This window comes from Clarias gariepinus, chromosome 2 (genome assembly GCF_024256425.1).
Source record: "Clarias gariepinus isolate MV-2021 ecotype Netherlands chromosome 2, CGAR_prim_01v2, whole genome shotgun sequence".
NCBI classification, from domain to species: Eukaryota; Metazoa; Chordata; class Actinopteri; order Siluriformes; family Clariidae; genus Clarias; species Clarias gariepinus.
This window is the reverse complement of record NC_071101.1, coordinates 44,970,001-44,994,106: the sequence shown is the minus strand read 5'-3', so window position 1 is coordinate 44,994,106 and position 24,106 is coordinate 44,970,001. Positions and strand designations below refer to the sequence as shown.

The following is a 24,106-nucleotide window of genomic DNA, read 5'->3' as shown; positions in this document are numbered from 1 at the left end:
GGAACCAAAGACCACCCTGTCCGGTCTGATCCCACAGAAACACCAATGCAGCGCAGAAGTCGATGCTGGCCGCAACAGAAAGGCACCAGAACACCCAGTGCACCACAGCCCGCCGCTCAGCAGGCAAAGAGCCCAAGGCCCCTGACCACCCGGCTTCCAAATTTCCCAGATCCCAATCCCACTGAGCACTCATGGGATACAACGGACGAATACAATTTTTTTGTATTACATTAAGGAAACAGTTCATAAAATCGGGTTCATTAATTATGAAACATTTTTAATTCCCAGTGTATCATACATTAGTATAAATTGTGCTATTTCTCATCGCTTTGAAACACTATTATTATTATAGTCTGTTTTTTTGTATTATAAATTACTATCTACAAATTAAAATATCTACAATTACACCTCAGCAAGGAACAGACAGGGATACTCACGCATCTACTGTACTTTACTGTAAACCTACACATGGCTTAATACTTGTAATAACTGATAATATTACAGTTAACAGCAGCTATACAGTGGTTATGATTTAATGTTCTGAAAACTTCTACACCTCTAAGTGACATCAGCTGCCCAATTCCTTTATTGCACGATAGAGCAAGGAATTCTGGGAATGCCCTACATTTAGCTGGTATTACTTTGTAATTAATAAGGCTCAGATTATGGTCCTACTTGAACTCGTTATTTCTTTAAAAAAAAAAAAAAGGAGCAGAAATGGAGGGTCGCGTTACAGTCTCGAGAACAGCGGCACCTTGGACGTGACATCACCACCTGGAGACAAAGAGACAGGAGATTATCTACAGCAAAACTATTCCAACACTGTCACTAATTGGCACATAATTATCACCATAATAATAATAATAATATCTATTTTTATCCTTAAAATTCATTTGGCATCTTTTCACAATTGTGTTATGTGTTAACTGTATGGGTGTCTTAAGACACAAACAGAACTATATGAAATAATGTCAAATGCTTTGCTTGGAGGACGGTCTGAAAGCCTTGACCCGTGTCCTCACCCACTTATCATTACAGAATGAGGCGCAGAAGAGAAATATTTATAGCACTATTAACATGGTAACGTCTGTGTTTAAGAAGTGCGTCTGGGCATTACTGTACTGTACTTACACTGCTCAAAAGAATTTAAGGTAAGCACCTAGTCCCAGTTTGACCTGAACGACCCTTTGATTTTAAGCAGTATATGCCTCCATGCCGTGTATGTTCAAATGATGGGCTTAAAGCTGAATTGATTTGTTTTAAGTAATGATGATTTATATTGCTTAATATTACACAGTGCTGCTTATAATATTAACCAACATTGTGTTATCTAAGGAGAAACTGATACACGCTGTGATTACAGATCGATTTATTTCCATAGAGAGCTGGAAGTGTGTGTTCTGACCCAGTGTGTCCTGTAGTCTTCTCACTGCACCTTGGTTCACCCTGTACTCGATCTGGTCAGCTCTGGTAACAGATCAAATCAAGTGGTATAAAATAATAGATAGCTTCTCGTCCTTACATATGATATATTAATATACACAGTATATATAAATAAATAATAAAAAAATAGAAATTAAATATATTGAATGTAATCATTTAATAATACTTAAATGTCCAGATGTTTTCCCCTTAGTTTAAGTTTGAGGTTACTTTAACACTTCTAGCAGCACAATCCAAACATATTACATATGAAACACTAACTAACGAAACCCCCCCAAAAAACACTATGGTTATCATCACTGCTCTCATCTCGCTGTCTTCATTCAAAACGAGGCCATAAAACAAAAAAGGTAATAAATTTATTAATGAAACCCAGTACTGTGCACCCGCTGAACTGCAAGTGCCACCTCTTGTGGTGTATAAGCTAATCGATGTGTGAGCTATGGAGAAATATTGTGCAAAACAAACTAATCTGTTAAAACCATTTAACAGGTCACATTTTTAACAGCAATTAATATATAAAAAAGTAATCAATAATCTCCATAACTGACATTGTACCAGCTTTACAGAATTATACGAAAGACGTTCAAGTCAATCCAGGACTTGTGATGAAATGTCTGGTTAAGGAAAGCATAAAAAGAGATTGACATTAACGGAAGACTTCAAGCACAGAGACTTTTAGCTGCAGTAAAACATTTGAACGGTGCAAACATAAATATTGTTTTAGACAAGGCTGTATATCTGTGAATTACGATCTCGGCCAAGGTGGCTCGGAGCCCACCAACGAGGTCATCGAGTGGAACGCCTGACTGATGGATAACTCGTCCTCAACTTGCTGAAGAGACGCATCTGTCTGTGGCAACACAATCATTCACCAAAACCACTTGCACATTACAGGAACTTGGCTGGGAGTTATTACCACTTCCACATGTTGCGGCCATTAAAGGAGTTCCTGGGAGGCCAGCGTTTCAGGGAAAACTTTTTACCTTGATAAAATCCAAGCACTAATGTTCTGTTATTTTGCACAATCCCAGTTTGACTTGAACGTACCTCAATATACAATACATTCCGGACATAAATTTTTAATTTTACAAATGTATCATTAATACAATATTATTGTGAAGTAGTTCACTGATGGAGACCTGAGTGAAGAATATAGTATTGGTATAAACAGAACCTTTTTTGAAACATACTCCACCTATTTACAGTAGATTATAAAAACATTTAACAATGTCCCTTACGTACATAGTTTTAGCATTGATCAAAGACATTATAAATTGTAATCATATCACAGACCCTCGGGTTGAGAAACACTCTCACATGCAAGCATACACAAGTAACCTGATCATTATAATAAAAAAAAAAAATAAAAAAAACAGAGACAGGAGAAGAGACTCGTCCATGCCTGTAACCAATTTATACCTGATTTACAGTTCGGAGTGTATTTGTACATTATCTAATAGCATGAGTGAAGATTTCCACTTACTCCTTGGATTTGGAGACGGCCCCCATCCTGACCAGAGCCGACAGAGCGTTCTTGTGTGTGTCGGAAGACAAACACTCGTACGACAGAATCTCACCTGAAGAGGGAGACATACAGAGAGACAGGGAGCTTGAGGAGGGGACACGGTAAAGTAAAAAGTCAAAAGTGATTTGTAGCCATGTCTACCTAGCTTGCTTGTTTAATCAAGTCGGGAATGGAAAATATCTGTAAGCAATAAGAAAGTCTCTACAGAACCTTATTGGAACTTTGGTTTGTCACTGACTTGTGGTTGACTTGTGGTTGACTTGTGGTTGACTTATGGTTGACTTATGGTTGACTTGTGGTTGACTTGACTTATGGTTGACTTATGGTTGACTTGTGGTCTAACTTTGGTTAAAACTGGTAGTATAACACAAGAAACTTGGGCTGTCAATCGATTAAAAATTTCCAGCCTAGTTAATCACAGTCATAGTCTGTAATTAATCACGATTAATCACAATTTGAAAATGCTTGGGCTTGAACCCGGCCCCTAAAATGTGAAAATCAACAACACAGAGCCTGAGCCGCCCGTGTCACCGCTCCCACATCTTATGTTTAATGTATCCTAGTAAAAATAGTTCCTCTCGAAGGTAGTGCGAGCACACGACTTTGGTTTCATCCAAACTTCCATCTAAAAGCTTTTTATAATGAAACCTGCCATTCAGCACCTGCTGATGTTTCCTCCATCGTCTTATTATCCGTGTTAAATGTGATATTATCACACACAGCCGGGTAACTGCGCTGCGACTATGGAAAGCCATTGGGGTCAAACTTGGTCATATCAAAGAAATAGTAACGCGTTAAAATGTCTAGATGAATCACATGCGCTAACACGTTAATATTCACAGCCCTTGTGTGAGTTTAAAAACATGACACCAGCATCAAATGTCTACTAATCACTTTTCAATCTATTGTGCTTGTGTTTAGCACTGTCGGCCTTGCACCTCCAGGGTCCAGGTTCGATTCCCGCCTCGGGGTCTGTGTGCATGGAGTCTGCATGTTCTCCCCGTGCTTGGCGGGTTTCCTCCGGGTACTCTGGTTTCCTCTCACAGTCCAAAGACATGCAGATTGGCGTGTGTGAATGATCATGTGTGTGTATGTGTGTGTGCCCTGTGATGGATTGGTACCCTGTCCAGGTTGTTGTTAGTGCCCTATGCTCACCTGAGAGGAAAAGCTTCATGACGGCAGCGCGGACGTCAGGCACGAACCGTTTCTCCGTAAACGTCTGAAATGTCTCCTCAAGCAAAATTCGAAACACCACCTAAAACCAACAACGGGTAATAAATCCCCTTACAGAGTTACTGAGACGGTCAGTTTCCCCCAGTGAACCAACAGGCTGCAATAAAAACAAAACTCTCGCCTGGTAGGTTTGAATAAACGGCCCAAGAGCGGAGCCGAGGACGGCGATGGTGTCCCGCTCATCTTCCATCAGCCTCAGTCCGTGTTCGGAGCTGCTCAGGGCTCCACATCGCAGCAGGCCGGAGCAGCCCTCCTCAAAATCCTGACACAGACACGGAGATACAGTACATGGAATCTGGTAGAAGAGACACTGAGGACAAACTGATCTCTCTACGGTACTGTAGGACCAGACACGATGCTTCAGGAATCAGGAGACGTCTCAGCATCTAGCCACCATTTTATCCCACAAGGTGCTCCTGAGTTCCTATTAAAACTGGGTATTTATCGGCACGCTGCAAGCGATACAAACCAGTTAATGTATTTTAATGACCAAAAACAATCATGGATTAATTATCATATTTAAAAGCAATAAAATCCCCTGGTACAGTATATTGACCTAACATCAGTAAGATGCGGTAAATATAGTAAATATAACTTCTCTTACAGTAAATACTGTACAATGCTTTAAGTGAAGCAGAAAATGTGTTTCCCTTATTCCCGGTTCTCCGACATCATTTACAAACCACTGTGTGTTAATCTCAGTTTTGGCACACACTCCGCGTCCAGAGCCACTTATGTTTTTATTTGATTATACACCTGAGCAGTCGAGGGCCTTGCTCAAGGGCCCAACAGTGGCAACTTGACAGTGCTCGGGTTTGACCCTGCGACCTTCTGATCAGTAGTGCAACACCCTCACCATGTCTCCACCAAGTCCTTAGACCGAACAGGGATGAGACGGTAACACTTACTACTCGTGATGTTTTGAAGTAATCAGTCTTCACGTTTGTCCTTCGACTATTTGGAGAGATAGTCGAGCCATCTCCATTTACCGCATTGTTCGGTGTGGCCTCCCCGGGAAAACACTAGTTTTAGCAAAAGGAAAATCAAAACATTGGCCTTCTGTTCTCTTGTGGCTAGGAGACTGACCAAATGGAAAGACTTTACACTCCACCCACTGGATAAGGTATACAGTATGGCACATTTTATAATATCTGGCAACCTTTCGTAACTTTTGTTGAGGGTATGAACGCAGGTAATACGGTATCGTACAGAAAGGCTGTGGGGAATATTATTTATGCTATTATTATTATTTTCTTCTGTACGGACATCTGATTGGTATGAGACACACCAGTGACACACTAGTGATTTTCCTAATGTGTGGCTTTTAACCAGCCAACCGTTATTGAGGAAGCGTATATACACACACATGATGTGAGTCGTTTCGGTCTCACCTGCGCTGCATGGCCTGGCATGAAGATAAACTCGTTTGAGAAAAGATCTTGCAGGAAACAAAAGCGAGTAAAGACGTCCTCTGTAGAGGAAATGACACTGGTTATAAATCTGCGTCTCCCCGTCTCAGATACACAACCTTGTTCACATTTAGAGTATACTGTACAACACTTAAGCTATAAATCAACGTTTTTGTTTTTTTTTATTTAAATTACACAGACGTATTTTACAATGTTATCTACAAATGCATCCCGCGAATGTGCATTTTATTAAGGCATAATTTACACGCACCTTGGCTGTAGCTTGGAGCCGTTGTCATGGCAACAGCCACCAGGGTGGGACGGGTGAACACGTGCAGCGCGTGGTTCCTGTAGGAGGCGCACATGAGCACCGCCGACGCTCGATTGAGCACGGCCTCCTCTTGAGTGACGGGTCCCGGCCGCGCCTCCTCGACCAGTCGGACACGCCCGTTCTCGAGGCGCGCTACAGAGTGATGCAGGGCCATACTGGACGACATCACCTCCGAGTCAGGAAGCTGCACTACAAAAATACAGGAAATAAATAAATAAATAAATAAATAAATAAATAACTGGGGTATTTATACGGTCACCCACTGTGCATAACCCCAGGGACCACCATGGCACTTCCATGAACAGGAAGCCGCTGGAACACCAGTGTCACTGTCTACGTACAGTCAAGCCAGTCTTACATCTCCATGGAAGTTCAGAGTTTGCCAAATGGACAATGAGAAAGCCTTCTGGTGGAACGTTTTGACTCAAGTTGTGTTTGGAGAAGTAAAAGTAAGGCATTTAACACCAAGAACTGCAAGTGTAGCAGCTGTTAAGCATGGTGGTGGTAGCATTACGCTTTGGGGTTGTTTTGGATGGAATTATTAAGTAGCAGGAGAACCTTAGAATTCTTCAGCAGGACCTCAAATCATCAGCTCAACAAGGAACAAAAAACACACATCAAAACTGGCTGTGGAGTGGATAAAGCAGATTAAGTTTTTAAAGCCGCAACAGCATTGAAAACACATGATCTGTGGTAGGAAACCAAATTCTGCCAAAAGGAGATGTCGAATATCCAACCAGAATTCCTCTATTAAAGCTGTGTGTAGTACAATCAGTCTGCTCCAGAGGAAGACCAGCTTAGAAAAGAAATGAAAATGATGGAAAGCAAATGGGATTCATGTTCAGGATGAGTGAAGAACTAACAGTCACCAGCAATAATCTACAGAAATGTCTCATTAGGTACTGTATAGTAACCTATAACTAGACCATATTCACTTTCTGCTCCTGAAACAAGGCTGATCTGTCTTCGATCTGTGGAACTGTACCAGGCCAGTCGATTCGAGCTCCAAGTTGAGCAGCAAGTGTCTTCAGGCGCAGGGTTTTATGGGTAAACGTGTTCCAGTCCACACCATCTGGGTTCTGGAGCAGGACCAGAGCCATGAGACTCCACGGCTGGAGAACCAGGCCTTGCTCCTGCAACCGCACCAACAAGTGAGCGACATCAGAAGTGAACTCCTGCAGCTCCGCACTGAGCCTTATGGGCAGATCCCTGAGAGAGAGAGAGAGAGAGAGAGAGACAGGCAGAGGTGATCATCATGATGTCATAAAGTCAGTAATAAACTCAGAATGTGAAATTATTGCAATCGTATCTCCATGAGAGATCGTATCTCCAATCGGAAATCCATAAGACACGAGATTCCCATGGAATGGGAGTCAATTTCTCTTTTCCTCATGTGACTGAGTTATAACAAGTAATTAAGCCTTTATTTTAAACCAAATACATCTAAGCCGCTAGTTTTGAAAGCGAACTGCACATGCATCAAACTGTCTTAAACTAACCGCTCCAAACACCTGCACCAATAAATATTAATTATTATTATTATTCTGTCATGGCATTGTGATGGGACAGGGGTATTTTGTGGGACATTTTCGCTCCTGTCTCATTAACCTGGGGATTAGGTTGTACTGCCCGCGGTGGATCCTCCCCCCAGCCAGCTCTCGCACAGACACCGGGGTCCCGAAATGCACGTGCATGCAGCCGTAATTTTCCTCCAGTACTCGCCGGGCCTTCAGTAAACCCTGCACGCACACACACAAACACACACAAGTTGACTGCGTCATACTGTTGTCATTCCTTAACATCCAATGTTACTATAACTGAATAAAATCCTGACATGCTGTTCATGAATAAATAGAGATTTGTAACCAGTTTATAAATCTCTATGGTGCAGTTGAAATAAAACACCACGGGCACATCAGCACGTCCCGGAGCGTCTCAGCGCTTACTCAGTTACTCGATCAATGTCAATTCTACTGTAAGCTTAGTGTGATAACAGGATGAGGAGGTAGGCGTGACGGACGGCACCCTGGTGGTCTCTCGGGGTTTGGCGACGCCGAGCAGCTCGTGAGCAAGCAGGGATTCCTCCAGGACGCGATCGTAGCTGATGCTGATGGGAACCAGGGTGATGTCGTACACCTCGGATTTAAAAAACGGCTCCAGGATCATCTGCATCATCCCTACACACACACACACATTCACCATTTTACCGTAACAGACAAACTGTACTTAATTACAGCAATATGATTTATGTGTGTGTGCTAAGTTAGCATCCTCAGTTGTAGTCTACGTTAGACTAGCATGAATGTATTAGTATGATTAGTATGTGTAAGACCGTGTAACACAGCTAGTTTATCAGCTTCTTCTTCTTTGTCTTTCGGCTGTTCCCTTTCAGGGGTCGCCACAGCGAATCATCTGCCTCCATCTAACCCTATCCTCTGCATCCTCTTCTCTCACACCAACTAACTTCATGTCCTCTCTCACTGCATCCATAAATCTTCTCTTTCGTCTTCCTCTAGACCTCCTGCCTGGCAGTTCCAACCTCAGCATCCTTCTACCAATATATTCACAATCTCTCCTCTGAACATGCCCAAAAAACCTCAATCTGGCCTCTCTGACTTTATCTCCAAAACATCTAACGTGGGTTGTCCCTCTGATAAACTCATTCTTAATCCTATCCATCCTTGTCACTCCCAAAGAGAACCTCAACATCTTCAGCTCTGCTACCTCCAACTCTGTCTCCTGTCTTTTCTTCAGCGCCACTGTCTCTAAGCCGTAGAGCATCGCTGGTCTCCCCACTGTCCTGTACACCTTTCCTTTCATTCTCGCTGATACTCTTTTATCGCACAACACACCTGACACTTTTCTCCACCCATTCCAACCTGCCTGTACCCGCCTCTTCACCTCCTTTCCACACTCTCCGTTGCTCTGGACCGTTGACCCCAAGTACTTAAAATCCTGCACCTTCTTTACCTCTGCTCCCTGTAGCCTCACCGATCCTCCTGGGTCCCTCTCATTTACACACATGTATTCCGTCTTGCTGCAGCTAACCTTCATTCCTCTGCTTTCCAGAGCATACCTGCACCTCTCCAAATTTTCCTTCACCTGTTCCCTGCTCTCGCTACAGAGCACAATGTCATGTGCAAACATCATAGTCCATGGGGACTCCTGTCTTACCTCATCTGTCATCCTGTCCATCACCAGAGCAAACAAAAAGGGGCTTAGAGCCGATCCTTGATGCAGACCCACCTCCACCTTAAACTCTTCTGTCACACCTACAGCACATCTCACCACTGTCTTACAGCTCTCATACATGTCCTGCACCACTTTAACATACTTCTCTGCCACTCCAGACTTCCTCATACAATACCACAGCTCCTCTCTTGGCACCCTGTCATACGCTTTCTCTAAATCTAAAAAGACACAATGCAACTCCCTGTTACCTTCTCTTTACTTCTCCGCCAGCATCCTCAAAGCAAATACTGCATCTGATGTACTCTTTCTAGGCATAAAACCATATTGCTGCTCACAAATGCTCACCTCTGCCCTTAACCTAGCTTCCACTACTCTTTCCCACAGCTTCATTGTCTGGCTCATTAGCTTTATACCTCTATAATTGCCACAGCTTTGCACATCTCCCTTGTTCTTAAAAATTTGCTAGTTTATCAGCTAATTTTGTTAATTTTGTCTGTGACCCTACAGTCAATCTAGTCTAGCCTTTTTTCAAAGGTTCTTCACAAAATAATTATCTTAACATTTTAAAATGAGTCTTTTCGGCTGATATTTTCAGCTAATTATGTAGATTTTTAACATCACAACAACTGCAGGATTGTTAAATTTTTTCCAGCGATTGTGTTCCCCCACTGTTTCCCCTCTGATATCACGACATATCGATTTTTTTTCCTCTGGTTTAATATGAGTTTTTTTAATGGATTCTGACGAAAGTTATATGTTGCCAAGAATAAAGTCAGATGTTTTATTAGTTTTTATTTTTTAAACCACACTGTAGTCTCGTCAACAATACAGCATGCTGACTGCGTCCCTGTTCATTGATATCCGTGACGTCTCGTCATTGTCTCACGTCTTAATCACGGGGTAAAGAGGTTGTCAGCAAATATTTTTCATAATTACACTATATTTCATCACTATTACCAGCTTTAGCAAACCACACTTTAGCTCCTAGCATCGCTGGAATTAGCATACCCAGTTTGGGCTTCAGAGACTTGAGTGTCCTGCTGCGCAGTCCTTCAACGAAAAACTCCAGCGGAGCAAAACCCGTCTGCGAAGACACACAGTTACACGTAAAGCAAGGCGAAGTTCTGTGTTTCCCCAGGTGTATTTGGTAGAACTTGAGGGAACATATAGGCTGTGTTTCATCACAATTGGCTCACGTGAAGTGAAGATATGCTACTTTGAATATCATACTTGTAAAAAAAAAAATTTTAATTAACCTTGAAAAAAAAATTATCTCAAAATTCAAAAATCATTTTTATATGCGCTTATGAGTGTGCAATTGAAATCTACTTAATAAACGTAATCTCACACAATCTCTCCGCACACTTCACAAAAACATAACATTTTTTAGTTAACATTCAACATGATTGATGTATGATGATTTTTTTTTACTCGCGCTTATGAGCTTGCAATTTAATTTCCACGCAAACAAAGTCGCTGCCACATCCAGTATATAAGCTAACAGCTAAAAATTATCTATACACTGGAATGCGCTAAGCTTATTAGTTAGCTTAGCATTATCTTTCAATATTACCTCATTAGCAGTAGTTAAAAATCCTGGCTAAAAGATTTTCTAGTTCTTTTCCAGCACATATTCATTAAGATTGCTTGATGTAGTATTAATACATGGGGTTCTAATTTTAAATTAGTTTGAGTGTTTGTTTGTAAAAAAATTTAGTTTTCTGTTTGTTGGAAACAAAGCAATAAGGCACGCTAGCTAGCTAAACCTGGGCTAGTTGTATTTGTTAAAAATCGGGTTACTAACTAGCAATGTTACTTATAATATACTTATTACAATAATATTGATAAGGAATGATCTTGGTGCAAATGAATACACTTGAGCTAGAGTTTGCTATTTTACGTTGGCTAACTTAAGCTACAATTAAGATTCAATTATTCGTCACATGTACAGCACACTGAAAGAATTATTTTTTATTGCATATCCCAGTTAGGAAGCTGAGGTCAGAGTGCAGGATCAGCCAGGCTACAGCGCCCCCTGGAGCAGATATGATGGCGGTGCTGGGATTGAATCCCTGACCTTTTAATCTTAGCTTTAACCCTTTGAGCCACCGCTGTCCTCTAAGGCCACATGATTTGTAAGTGTTAAGAGTTAAATAGTGTAATTGTTTTACCCGCACTATGGTCCTGACGTACTCCGAGAGTACGGCCCAGTAGAGCTTATCCGAACCAATCGCGCGCCGAATAAAGAAGGCTCCGGACCGGCGCAGGATCTCACCGATCAGAGACATTCCCATCAGCGCTGGAGGAGAAATTGGGAACAAGGAACAGAAAGGTTGGCGCACGGGTTTGCATAATGAACACGATAAAATATTTTAAGAAGAACAGGCAGTTTTCGCTTGTCTCTAATAGATACTTGCGAATTCCAGCAGCGATGACGGGGATGGGCAGATCGTAGGTGAACATGATGTAGGAGATGACCAGGAAGTCGATGTAGCTCCTGTGATTGGGCATCAGAATGACCGGATGTTCCTGAATGGCCTGTTGGAGCTGTGAGGGGGCGGAGTCATGAAATGATTACAAGATGACGACCTATTGCGCAAAGCATAGAATTGGGACATTTATAAAATCATAATACTTAAAGTAATCATCCCCTAAGTTTCAGTAGTTGACTTTTTTATGTTTCTTTTTTTTTTTTTTTGGGCTGTACAGAAAGTTTCACATGAAAAAAACTCTAGTTGGATGTGACAAGTTAGACGGCACAGCAGTTAACTGTGTTGGAAAGTCGAGAAAGTATACTTAGCGCAATTCTGGCCACGATTCAAACACAATACGAGTGTAAACAGAAACAATAAATATGTACTATTTTTACAAATATAACATATAACCTTATTCCAAGTTCCAACTGGTTCACCCATAGTTATTTAATCTGTACGTAAAATCAATCATACTTAGCTTGCTAGTTACTCTGATAGCAATTAGCTGTTTTGCAACCTATTAATTTGCTATAACTGCAAAAAATCTGCAGCAAAAAAATGTCCTAGGGATTTCTATCTGCCACATTTGTGTGTTTTTGGTGGAATTCAAAGTGCCACTAGTGTGTCAAAAGGTTAAAGCGTTAAAGCTAAAAACGATAAAAACAGTACGACGATGTCGGTATAGAGATCGTCTCTAACCCGCGCAAGTCCGTCCTCGTTCACCCGTAAGGAGCTGAAGAGCCTCTTGAAGACTTTGGTGAGAGTGAACCCCATGAGGCGGATGAAGTTCAGCTGCAGGTTCTGACTCATCTCCTCCAAGATGCTCACAGCCTCCTCCTTCACACACTCGCGCGGCTCGCCCGACTCCTCGGCTATCTGCACGAAGTGTAAGCACATCACTATGAGTACATAGCAGAACATAATTATTATAATAATTATAATATAATATCAGAGGTGAGATGTGACAGTGTTGAACAATTTGTATGAAACGTCATCCATCGATAAAATGTTGATTATTTTCCGTTGTTGTTGTTTTACATCACCTCGGAGATAACGTAGCGTAGATACTGTGACTCCTGCACCATCCTGTTGAGGGCGCTCGGAGACAGATGCGTGGCCCCTCGATACGGCAGAGCGCTAAAAGTCCTGAGGGCGTGGCCTATATCGCTGCCCCGCCTTCTTTCCTCCAAGACGTCCAAGATGTTTCCAGGCTCGGATTTTAAGCTGTGTGCTCTCTGTAAGAGCAGGATACAGCACAACTGCGTCAGCACCGTATACAGTTGACGTAACTCGACTCGTTATTTCAGGAACATTTATGCTAAATCTAATTATACCACAGCTAGGTCAGACCGAGCAATCTGACTGGACGGGAGGCGTTATTCCACGAGTGCTGATAATGGACAGTAACGACAAAGGGACGTTTCACATCTTACAATCTCATTATTATCTAAACACATTTTTTCTCACTCATACACAATTTTCTTTTCATTTGGTGAAGTTGCTTTGGGATAATGACCATTGTTAAAAGCGCTATATGAATAAAATTGAATTAAATGGTGTATGTGGGACTGTTGTATAAAAGCAACATCTGATATACAGCACTACAGCATGACCTCAAGTGAGTTATGGTTATGCGGAGTGACACAGTACAGTTAAACCAACGGTTCCTTTCCTTTTATTATATATATAGATATAATTATAAATTATTCTTATTCGTTAACTTTGAAACACTGAACATAACTTTTGTCCGGATACTTTATATCACGATACAGTGTTGTATTTAAGTATCGTGATGTGATATTTGTGTAAACACACCACTACTGAACTTAACTTATTGTTAAAAGTAAGTTTTAACACATTCAGTTTTAACACAGCTATTATGTTTTAAGCAGTAACATCAAAGCTAAAACATGAAACATTTTGTATCTTTATGACTCCAAACTATTGCAGTATTTATTTGAACTTTAAAGTCTGCTTTGAAGTTTGTCCCCTCGCGCGCGTGTCCATCTCTGCCTGTGTGTTAGTGTTTACAGTTTATTTCATCTGGTTTCTGAGACAATGTGTCGACAAAACAAAACAACACACACACACACACACACACACACAGAGGATTAAACACATTTTCCTTACCAGAACCCGGTCCATGGCTGCAGGTGCATTAAGCTTCTCCCCCAGCCGGGTAACGGCTCATGCGCGAGCCCCAATCACCGGCCCCGGTTCCGGAAACTCCTCCTCCGCAGAGTTGTCGCGCGACTTGTTGCACCGCGAGCGGCTCCACCTGCCGCGACACTGTGACCGGGATTCGAATCTTAAAAGAGTCGGCTCTTTAAATCCAGGCGCGGGAAATGATCAAAGAGTCGACTCCGGAGCTAGAGAGTCGAATAGAAGAGTGAACAGCGCGTGAGCCACACACACACACACACACACACACACAGAGTCTGAGGTGACTCCGAACATTTCGCTCTTTAGGTGATTTATAGCACTTCTGACTAAAGTTTTACATTTTCATACACATTAGCTCCATTTGTAATTAAGACTAGAACCGATATATCTTTATAACTCCATGATTGTGTGCTTGGTGTTTAGTCGGACAATAAGGATTCGTGGAGATTCAGATAATAATGCTGTAAGTTCACTTCAGTCATTATCCAGGGCAAAATCAATCAATAAATCAATAAAAAGAATCAAGTCTGATGAACCGACTCCCAACGGTTCGAATCTGAATCAGAGTCGACTCCTGACCTACTTTCAGTTCTGAGGTAGAAAGGAATCCCACCATCTTATCTCCTGAATATTTAAGCTGAGAGACTTTATTCTTTCCCCTTACAACAACAACAACACAAGTGCATAACTAAGAAACTTAACACACCTTTACTTTGATCATCAAAACAAAACACGGATACTTTAAAAGGCTAATCAAATACTCATACTTTTAATGTTTTACATAATGTATAATAAACATTATAAACCTGCTTTTATAAATCAGGGTAGAAATGTTCCTTTGTATGTGTACAGTATCAGTTACACACATTCTAATTATGTAACAACAACAACAATCAGTTATTATTTTATTATACTATCGTAAGAACATTGTTGACGGTTAAAGAGTTTGTAGAAACTGTTAAAAGATTAAAGCTAAAATAAATCTGCTGATCTTTAATGTAATCAGTGATATTATTATTATTATTATTATTATTATTTGAGGTTGAAGCCCACGTACATGTCTGTGTGTCTCTCTGTACAGCAGAACTCTCTGTCTAACTTATTAATACAAAGAAATCTCATTCTGTAAGGTTGAGTATCTTACGCCTTGTTTACACTAAGTTGTCCTTCTTTGGTGCTCAGACAAATACACTCCCTGTTCGGTAATCGGAGAGTGAATCACAGATGAGAAATGCAAAAAGTAGATAAAAGGATAAAGATGAAGTTTTGTCTTAAAACGACTTCAGCGTGTTAAAATTCACTTATGCCACTTCAGCGCTGTTATTTCAGCCAAATATATAACTGCAAAATAACTGGTTAAATAAACAAACAAATCATAAGTTGTACATAATAAATAATGTATGTGGAACTGTTGTATAAAAGCAATATCACACTCAAGGTTGTGCTGTTGTGCTGAATATCTTCAGTGATATTTTCACTAACTGAAACACTGAACATACAACTGCATTACAGCCATGCTGATAATCTTCACAACAGCACGACCTCAAGTGCTATATTGCTTAAGCAACAAAGAGGGGTTTATATACAGTACAGTACCCAGGAGGGTACATTAGGTTTTTTTTGTTTCCATCTGTTTTGTACTATAAGTCTTTTTTCTTTACAGCCATGCATATGGAATGTTATTTATTTATTTATTTATTTATTTATTTTTTAAGTTACTGTATATAGGAAAAACTGAATGATTTTGTACATAATTATGCAGACATGATAAACATGTATAACAAAATTGGTACAGCATATAATATGGTGCCTAAGGCTTTTGCACAGTCCTGTATATTTATCCAGTATATATAAATAAATAAAATATATACAGAAGAAACATGAGACAGATATGTAAGATTCATGTGTTATATTGTGTGGTCTTTATATTGTGTGGAATTTGTCATAATAGGTGTGATTTAAAGTTGTGATTATGAAGCACCTTTCAGCTGAGGCAGAGTCCAAACGCGGGTCAGATCTGTACAGGTATGATTTATGAATATTTCGCATGACTTCATTCAGACACAAGATCAGTTCAGTCATTCAGATCATTTTATTTTTGTCAGAAACAGCAGAAAACAAATCTTCTACAAAGTACTGTCCAGAGAAGACAATACGCCATGGTTAGGCTGATCTTTCACAGAAAGAATAACATCACGCAGAACCTACAGAGTAACATTTTGACCTTAAAGTTTGATCTTGAAAAAAATATATATCACAGAATATTTGTGCTATTAGGAAAATACAGTAACGCCTGTAGAAGATGCTTCGCAGAGCACCACTATATGCTAAACACGCTTCAATAAATACATTCTGCATCAGCTTCGTTGATTTCGTCATTAATATCGATATGTTGTCATAGATAGGATAGGACGTACAGTATGAGGTCAGGTGGCGAAATGTCTACATGAAATATCAAACACCTGAATGTGAGTGAAATGTAACAGTCCCGCGGTTTAATCCTGAGCTTGCGTTCTCAGGATTCTCCGGGTTCTTTTCAAGTCATTAAAACGGACCTCTCGCATACGGCGAGAGTGTTTGAATGTGTGTGTGGTGCATATCTAAGGCGTGTTTCTGCCTCAACATGGATCCACGAGGATGAAGATCTTACTGAAGACGAAGAACAAAAAAAAATGTCTACATTTTTACGTCTTAGAGTAGTGAAATATTATAAATATATTATCAAATATTTCACAAGCCTATAATCAGTATTTGGCTACAGCGATAAACACACTCGTCTCCGAGGCAGCGGACTGACTCATTTTCATTAGAAGTACAGCTTTATAAAGTGCCAGTGTACGATCGATATACTGTATATACTGTACATGATTGACATTTCAGATTTTTTTCAGGGTTTTTTTTCTCTCTGTGCAGTAAACACAGGAGACGTCAGTCACGGAAAAAAATATAAATTAAAGAAATCAGTCCCATAATCTTGTTCACCATCTACGTAAGGACTTTTAAATAATTCTCTGTAACAGCCTGTCCTAAAGTGTTTCAGAACCACAGCGCACCAATTTTTCCATTTTTTTTTTCCCGTTCATTATAAAGTTAAGACGTTAAGAAAAGAAAGCGCTACTTGGCATAAACTCCTCAGTGCTGAAGACTTATCTCGGAATGTGTTGGAAAAACTTTTTTAAATGTTTCATAAAAGTGCTGACAGCGGAGACTCCTTCCATGCATTATTTTTTTTTAACTTTACTGCATCGACTTTACTGCACATCAGTATAAACCTGCGCTACTTCTGAGCTGATGATAAAGGAAATAAATCAACACCCTGTTATCCCGGATCACAATCCAGCGTGTTCTGGTGGAACGATGTTAACAGTGATTATATTCAAAGTTATACATCTAGTAAGAAAATTTACTGTTGTTTTTTTAAACATAACGGTAATGTCGACAACAGTTTGTATGTGTTTGTGTGCATGAGCGTGTTTCAGCTCTTGGCGGTGGCTGCACACTCGCACCCGTCCACCAGGGGGAGCGGCTCTCTCCAGAAGGTGAAGTGGCTGTAGGTGTCGCTGCAGGGGAAATCCGACGAGCTCGATCTCTTCAGGAGCGGGAAGACATGATCCACGACCTCGCCCAGGCGCACGTACCTGCACGTACACACACACACACACACAACCTCTTTGATTGGACTCTCCTGTTGCCATAGTAACCAGATCGATATCTTTTTTAAAAGATAATAAAAATCCTTATGTCTATGATATCGTAAGGACACACACACACACACACACACACACACACACACACACACACACAGTACTGTACTTACGAGGAGATGTTAGTCTTGGCGTGTTCCTGCACCAGCTCTCCTTTTGGATTTACAGTAAAGATCCTGTTTAAGAGAACGCCCACTTCCTTGTACGAATACACGTCCTGTAAGAAAAACATATTGTACTCAGTATACACTGTTTTATATGACACAGGAGAAGATCCCGAACATGAATCTGGGCTTCCAGTGTTCTCACCGTGGCTCTGTTCCCGAAGGCGGCGTAGAAAGGCTGTGTGTTTGGATAAAACAGGTGTTTAATGTCGGTCAAGCATTCCACCTTAAACTTCTCCGGCTTCTTCTCGATCACCTCTCTACAAATACACACACCAGCACGCCATTAGTGTCATTAGCATGTTTGTGTGTGTGTGTGTGTGTGTTGGTGTATGTTCTAACCGGTGCAGTGCTGAGAACAGGCTGCTGGGACTGAGCAGTACGGGACCCTGGGGCAGCACGGTGCCGCTCTCGTTCACCCAGTGTAAGTATCCTCTGGTCATGTTCGCCATGCCGATCGCCCGCGCTGAGCAGTACATGAACTTATAGCCGTTCCTACACACACACACACAATAATAATAATAATAATAATAATAATAATAATAATAATTAAGTATACTAAAACTCTAGAGTAACTATTCTTTTAAATGAAGTAGACCATAATTCCAAAGTAAGTATACTAAAACCACTACAATAAGCATGCTAACTCTTTTAAAGTGACTAAACCTTTTAACATAAGTAACATTTTTCTACTAAAGTATACAAAAACCTCAGACATAAGTCTACTAAAACTTCTGAAGCAAATATATTAAACTTGTAAAGTACGAGTACTAATATTACTGAAGTAAATGTACTAATATTTCTCAAATAAGTATACTAAGATTACTGAAACAAGTATGCTAAGACGTCTACAGTATGCTAAAGCAGAAGCAAGTATACGAAAACTTCCTAAGTACTTGTCGTAACTCCTCAGTCCTGAAGATTTATCGGAATGTGTTGGGAAAACTTAAATGCTGCAAATGTTTGTAAAACTTGTAAATGTTTCATAAAAGTGGAGACTTCTTACATGGCTCAATCAAATAAGATTGAATAAGAATAATATTAACAATAATAATTATAAAAAAATTAAATGAAGTAAACTTTTACAGTTACTTCAGGTTACAGTTACAGGTTTTTAAAGTAAACTAACAATACCAAAGTAAGTATACGAAAACCTCTACAGTAGGCATACTACACGTTTTAAAGTAAGTGACTAAACCTTTAAAAATAAATAAGACATATACTGTACTAAAGTATACAAAAACCTCCAAAGTAAGTACAGTAAAACCTCTAAAACAAGTACTTTATATTAAACTTGTAAAGTAAGTGTACTAAAATTACTGAAGTAAGCAAAAATCTAAATAAGTACACTAATAATTATACTAAAATATACTAAGAATTTCGAAAGTTTGCTAAAACTTCTGAAGTAGGTAAACTAAAACTTATAAAATTAATATCCTAAAACTTCTGAAGTAAGCAGAACGTACTTAAAAGATAAGTAAGTGTACTAAAATTACGTAAGTAAGTCTACTAAAACTTTTAAAATCAGTATAATAAAATAACTGAACCATGTACACCAAGATGTTTAAAGCTTGCTAAAACTTCTAAAGTAATTATACTAATACTTTCAAAGTAAGTATAATAACGCTCTGTCCCCAGCTTCCTAACTGGAATATGCATAAAAAAAATCACTGTGCTGTAAGGTACATCTGACGAATAATTGAATAAAATTTAAATAAAAAAAATAAGAAAGTATGCTAAAACTTGTAAAGTAAGTGTAGTAAAAATGACTAAAATAAATATAATAGAACGTCTAAAATAGGTATGCAAAAATTACTTTTAAAAGGTATTTATGTTAAATGATTAAAGACTGTATGGCACCTGTAATAAAGTTTATAATGCGTTTAGGGTTAGTTACCCATTTAGAATAATTTATACAAAAATTACTAAAATAATTATACAAATTTACTATGTAGGCTAAAATTAACTTTATTTTAAAAAATGTTTCAGCTTTGTTTAGTCAAAATCGATCCAAATAAATACATTTGTTTATCAAATAGAGAGAAGACAGTAATGCAATTTTTCACGTTACCACTAATGTTTCTAACCTAGGTGTTACGATAGTTTCCACAAGGTTATGGGTTTAAATCCTTAAAAATACAATTACTTCATTAACTTCATTAACTTAAGAGTTTCTTAAATGAAATGTTTAATTTTTTACTTTATCATCCATTCATCCTTCCTAGAGTACATCATTTAAACACACGATGATGCCTCGTATTTTCAGTCACACACTGTTAGATGAGGTAGATGAGGATTTGACCTGTTAGCTGCTCCTAAAAGATGAAGTGGATTAAAAGGTGTGTGAGTGATTGACAGCTAAATGAGCAGCTCTTACTGGCTGACTTTGTGGAAGAGGCGGGCGATGCCCTGGTGCGTCCAGTCTTTCCCCAGAGTGGGCAGGATGTGTCCCAGCGTGTCGGATCTACAGGAACAGACAGAAACCATCATCTCGCGCGTTGTGCAAGTTCACACACAGTACGCGGTACTTCATAAAGCATGCACATATATGTAATATAATATATATGAACAGTAGTTTTAATGACTTTTCTGGCTCTTTAAGCAATAAGACATGACTGAGGCATGACACTGGAGACTCCTTCCATAACACTTCCTCACAGAAACCTGTACAGACACTGTACAGCAAATGAGCTGTTACCAGAACAGGTTATAGATCGGTGGTGTTTTTCCTAAAAAAAAAACCCACCACCTTCTGACCGATAGGAATGCAGAGATTGAGGGAAAGGTTTCCCGGGTTACCTGGTGATGGTGCCATCGATGTCAGAGATGATGATCTTGTCATCCCAGTTCCACAGGTAGATGGTTCCCTCGCAGCGACACGTGCCCTGGTACTGAGTGGTGACGCTGAACACTACGTCGTTAGGGCCTTCTTTTAACTGCAGGCTAGCCTGATATATAAGAGCACGCACACACACACACACACAGGTTTATGATCCAACAAAGAAACACTGATGCCGAATGGTCTGGGTCACTGGGGTTTGGGTGAAAGTTCTTACCAGCTGTTCGGACGTCAGGCGGAGCGTCTTCCTGTAGGACACGCCCCCTTGGCCGAGTGAGGTCCCTGATTGGGTGGAGCCGACGGCCTGTTTATTGGATTGGTGCTCATCGTCGCTGGAGGAGGAAGAGGACGAGGAGGATTCGTCGTTCCGCCTGTGAGCAAATTAAGTGTAAACGAGTGACTGGGAACCTTCGGATTATTAACGGTTTTGGTAATGAAGAGACATCGACCTGCTGATGGAAGCCATCTTCCCAGAATGCTCTGCTCCTCCAGGGGGTCCGTTACCGGTGGTTGAATCCTAAAAAACACCGAATCATGTATGGATGCATGGATTCAGAATGTGTTGTGTACAGTGTGTGTGTGTGTGTGTGTGTGTGTGTGTACCGTTTTAGAGCTGCTTCCTCTACCGCGCCACGAGAACCACCAGCGTCCTCCTTTCCTCGGCATCTTCTCCTTCACGATCTTCTCCACGGTGGCCTGCGAGGGACATGCACAGAGCCGAAACACGAGCTCAACAACTGAAGGAAAATCTCAAACCAATTAAAACTAATGGAGGAACCAACATGCAGGAGGAGGAAGAGGAGGAGGAGGAAGAGGAGGAAGAGGAAGAGAAGGGGGAAGAGGAGGAGAAGGAGCTGCAAGTGACCATTGAGGAGGAAACAAACACTGCATTTAGACCAGACTGAAGAACCTCGAGCAGCCAGTGAACACAAGCCGAGCAGGAGAACTGAACGGTGGGGGAGTGAAGGAAAGAGAAAGAGGAGCGGAAAAGAGAAAGAGGTTTACTGAAGCAACGATGAAGAATTACTCAAATGGATTTATGTGACGCTAAAATCTAAAGATCTCATTAGAATCAGTTATAGTGTGATCTGGTGTGTGGTCCTGAATAACACTTCTACATGTAAAAAAAAAATATCATTAAAAAAAATCATCAAGTCTGTGTTTTGTAAAACCGAATTATAATCCAGTAAGCGGAAGCTTTTTAATTTCCTTCTTATTGAAATAATGCCTTTATAATATTCGTACAGTATTATTAATAAAAAATGTATCTAATCATTATTTATTTTTAAACCTCGCCTACCTTTTATACTTACTTTCTTGCTGCATGTGGACTTTTACCAAATCCAAAATGTAAATTAATTGATTTATTGAATTGATTTACTTTCACTCCAGTAGGTAACAGGGTGTGTGTGAACACACACACACACACACACACACACGCACATGTATATGATCGTATAAAAATATATTAGCGTCACTTTATTACTGTTTTTTGGTGTGTATGTGTGTGTGTGTGTGTGTGTGTGTGTGTGTGTGTGTTACCTTAGGCAGCGGTTTCTGAAAGACTTGCATAGCCAGGAGGATCGGTGCGGCGGTGTTCCAGTTGTAATATCTAATCAGGAAAAAAGGAAAGAAAGAAAGAATGAAACAAACAAAAAAACAAAAAACAATGAGGAAAAAAGAAAGAAAGATACAAAACAAAAACAAAAAATCAACAAAGAAACAAAAAGAAAGAAAGAAAGAAAGAAAGAATAAATAAGCAAAAACAAACAAAAAGGTACAAAGGAAACAAAAAACAAAAATAGAAACAAAAAAAGAACACAAAAGGAAACGGGAAAAAGAAAAAAGAAAGAAAGAAAGAAAGAAAGAAACAAAGCAAAAAAAAGTAAAGAAACAAAGAAACAAAAAACAGAAAGAAAAAAAGAAACAAGCAAAAAAGAAAGAATGCATGAAAAAAGGGAAGAAAGAAAAAAACGTATTAATTAAATGTAAATATAGCAAAAAAAGACACTATACGTTATGTAGTATCATTACTGTGATGAGTAATAATAATAAAAAAAGATCTCATTGGTTTCCTGCAGCTTTGCTTTTTGTTGCAGCTGTGACTTGCTGCCAGAAGAGGGCGCACACAGTGCCTTTACTCCTGTATTTATAATAAATCATCATAATGTCCTGTACAGATATTAAAAATTGAACACTGAAAGCGAGGTTCTGTTCAACACGTGTGCTTTACCTGTGCTTTTATCTTTTACAATAAATCCACTTTAAACAAGTCAACAGAGTAAGTTTTTTTTTTTCCGTTGTTTATAAACTGATAGTGAGAGCTGTTAGTCTGAATCCGTCGGCTGACCAATCAGAATCGAGTATTCAGCGCGACGTGAGAGCCTGTTGCAGTGTACGTGCGTGTACGTGTTTGTGTCTCTCACTTGGAGCCGATTTTCACCACCAGGTTGGGGTCGTCGATGAGCGTGGGGTTCTCCGCAAACTGCTGGTAGGAGAGCGCCTTCTGCTGGAAGTGTTCTGTATGGATCAAGAAACAGCAGAACATCAGGTCACACAGGGCTTTGTGTTAATGGTTATGATTAGAAAAAAAATATATTCTTAGTGTGTGTGTCCACCTTTAGAGATCTCTCGGCTGTCGCTCAGTCCTCCACACAGGGAAAGGGCGATAGAGGGCAGGTCAGAGGGCTGATCGGAGTAACTGTCCACGCCGCTGTCCGCTCCAGAGCTTCCTACAGACGGGGGAGACGCGCTCATGCTGCGGCATGCGTTCTCACAACACACACGCCCTCCGCCGCTGTTCTCACTGTCACAGACACACAGACAGTCAGACAGACAGATAAATAGATTGATACTGTAGGTAGACATAGATAAACAGACAGGCAGATAGAGAGATAGAAAGACAGACAGAAAGGTAGATAGACAGATAGATGAACAGATAGGTAGACAGACAGACAGATAGATACATAGACAGAGGTAGATAGATAGATTGATGGATAGATAAAGAGACAGACAGACAGATAAATAGACAGACAGACAGGTGGATAGACAGATAGACGAACAGATAGACAGACAGACAGAGAGAAAAAGAAATAGACAGATAGGTAGACAGACAGATAGATAGATAGATAGATAGATAGATAGATAGATAGATAGATAGATAGATAGACTAACAGACAGACAGACAGACAGACAGACAGATAGACAGGCAGATAGATAGATAGATAGATAGATAGATAGATAGATAGATAGATAGACAGACAGATAGATAGAGAAATAGATAGACAGATAGACAGACAGATAGAGAGATAAATAGACAGATAGACAGACAGACAGAGAGAAAAAGAAATAGACAGATAGGTAGACAGACAGACAGATAGATAGATAGACAGAGGTAGATCGATCGATAGATAGATAGATAGATAGATAGATAGATAGATAGATAGATAGATAGATAGATAGACAGGTAGACGAACAGATAGATCAATAGATTGATAGGGAGACATAGATAAACAGATAGACAGACAGATAGAGAGATAGATAGACAGACAGACAGACAGACAGACAGACAGATAGATAGATAGATAGATAGATAGATAGACTAACAGACAGACAGACAGACAGAC

At 40.0% G+C, this 24,106-nt stretch overlaps 2 protein-coding genes across 3 annotated transcripts in view; both read right to left on the bottom strand.

Moving 5' to 3' along the window:
- Positions 1-248: 248 nt before the first annotated feature.
- On the bottom strand, positions 249-13,845 carry gnpat2 (glyceronephosphate O-acyltransferase 2). Its single transcript, XM_053482170.1, has 16 exons — positions 13,741-13,845; positions 12,654-12,845; positions 12,310-12,486; positions 11,554-11,683; positions 11,308-11,435; positions 10,145-10,220; positions 7,970-8,121; positions 7,553-7,683; positions 6,930-7,153; positions 5,885-6,133; positions 5,596-5,675; positions 4,326-4,466; positions 4,127-4,226; positions 2,930-3,023; positions 1,406-1,467; positions 249-774 (listed from the first exon to the last, which is right to left on the bottom strand). The coding sequence occupies exons 1-16, from the start codon at positions 13,753-13,755 to the stop codon at positions 731-733; spliced, it is 1,995 nt and encodes a 664-aa protein (XP_053338145.1). The 5' UTR covers positions 13,756-13,845; the 3' UTR covers positions 249-730.
- A 1,997-nt stretch (positions 13,846-15,842) lies between these two features.
- The window catches only part of lpin1b (lipin 1b), a 22,023-nt gene continuing 13,759 nt past the window's right edge, over positions 15,843-24,106 (bottom strand). For both annotated transcript variants that reach the window (XM_053482118.1, XM_053482126.1), the window contains exons 9-20: positions 23,099-23,286; positions 22,907-23,000; positions 22,023-22,092; positions 21,084-21,176; positions 20,930-20,997; positions 20,698-20,851; positions 20,441-20,589; positions 20,019-20,105; positions 17,984-18,136; positions 17,787-17,901; positions 17,591-17,694; positions 15,843-17,411 (exon numbers count right to left, since the gene is read on the bottom strand). In XM_053482118.1, coding sequence (XP_053338093.1) covers positions 17,249-17,411; positions 17,591-17,694; positions 17,787-17,901; positions 17,984-18,136; positions 20,019-20,105; positions 20,441-20,589; positions 20,698-20,851; positions 20,930-20,997; positions 21,084-21,176; positions 22,023-22,092; positions 22,907-23,000; positions 23,099-23,286 — 1,438 coding nt within the window. In that variant the 3' untranslated portion in view covers positions 15,843-17,248. The remainder of the gene's footprint in view (positions 17,412-17,590; positions 17,695-17,786; positions 17,902-17,983; positions 18,137-20,018; positions 20,106-20,440; positions 20,590-20,697; positions 20,852-20,929; positions 20,998-21,083; positions 21,177-22,022; positions 22,093-22,906; positions 23,001-23,098; positions 23,287-24,106) is intronic.

What these genes read in the sequence shown, in the direction of transcription:
- gnpat2 (XM_053482170.1), bottom strand. An exon ending in ACGTCAGGACCATAGTGCGG is followed by an intron (nt 10,221 to 11,307) that starts GTAAAACAATTA and finishes GTGTCTTCGCAG; the next exon opens with ACGGGTTTTGCTCCGCTGGA. An exon ending in GCCGTCTCCAAATCCAAGGA is followed by an intron (nt 1,468 to 2,929) that starts GTAAGTGGAAAT and finishes ATCTGTTACCAG; the next exon opens with AGCTGACCAGATCGAGTACA.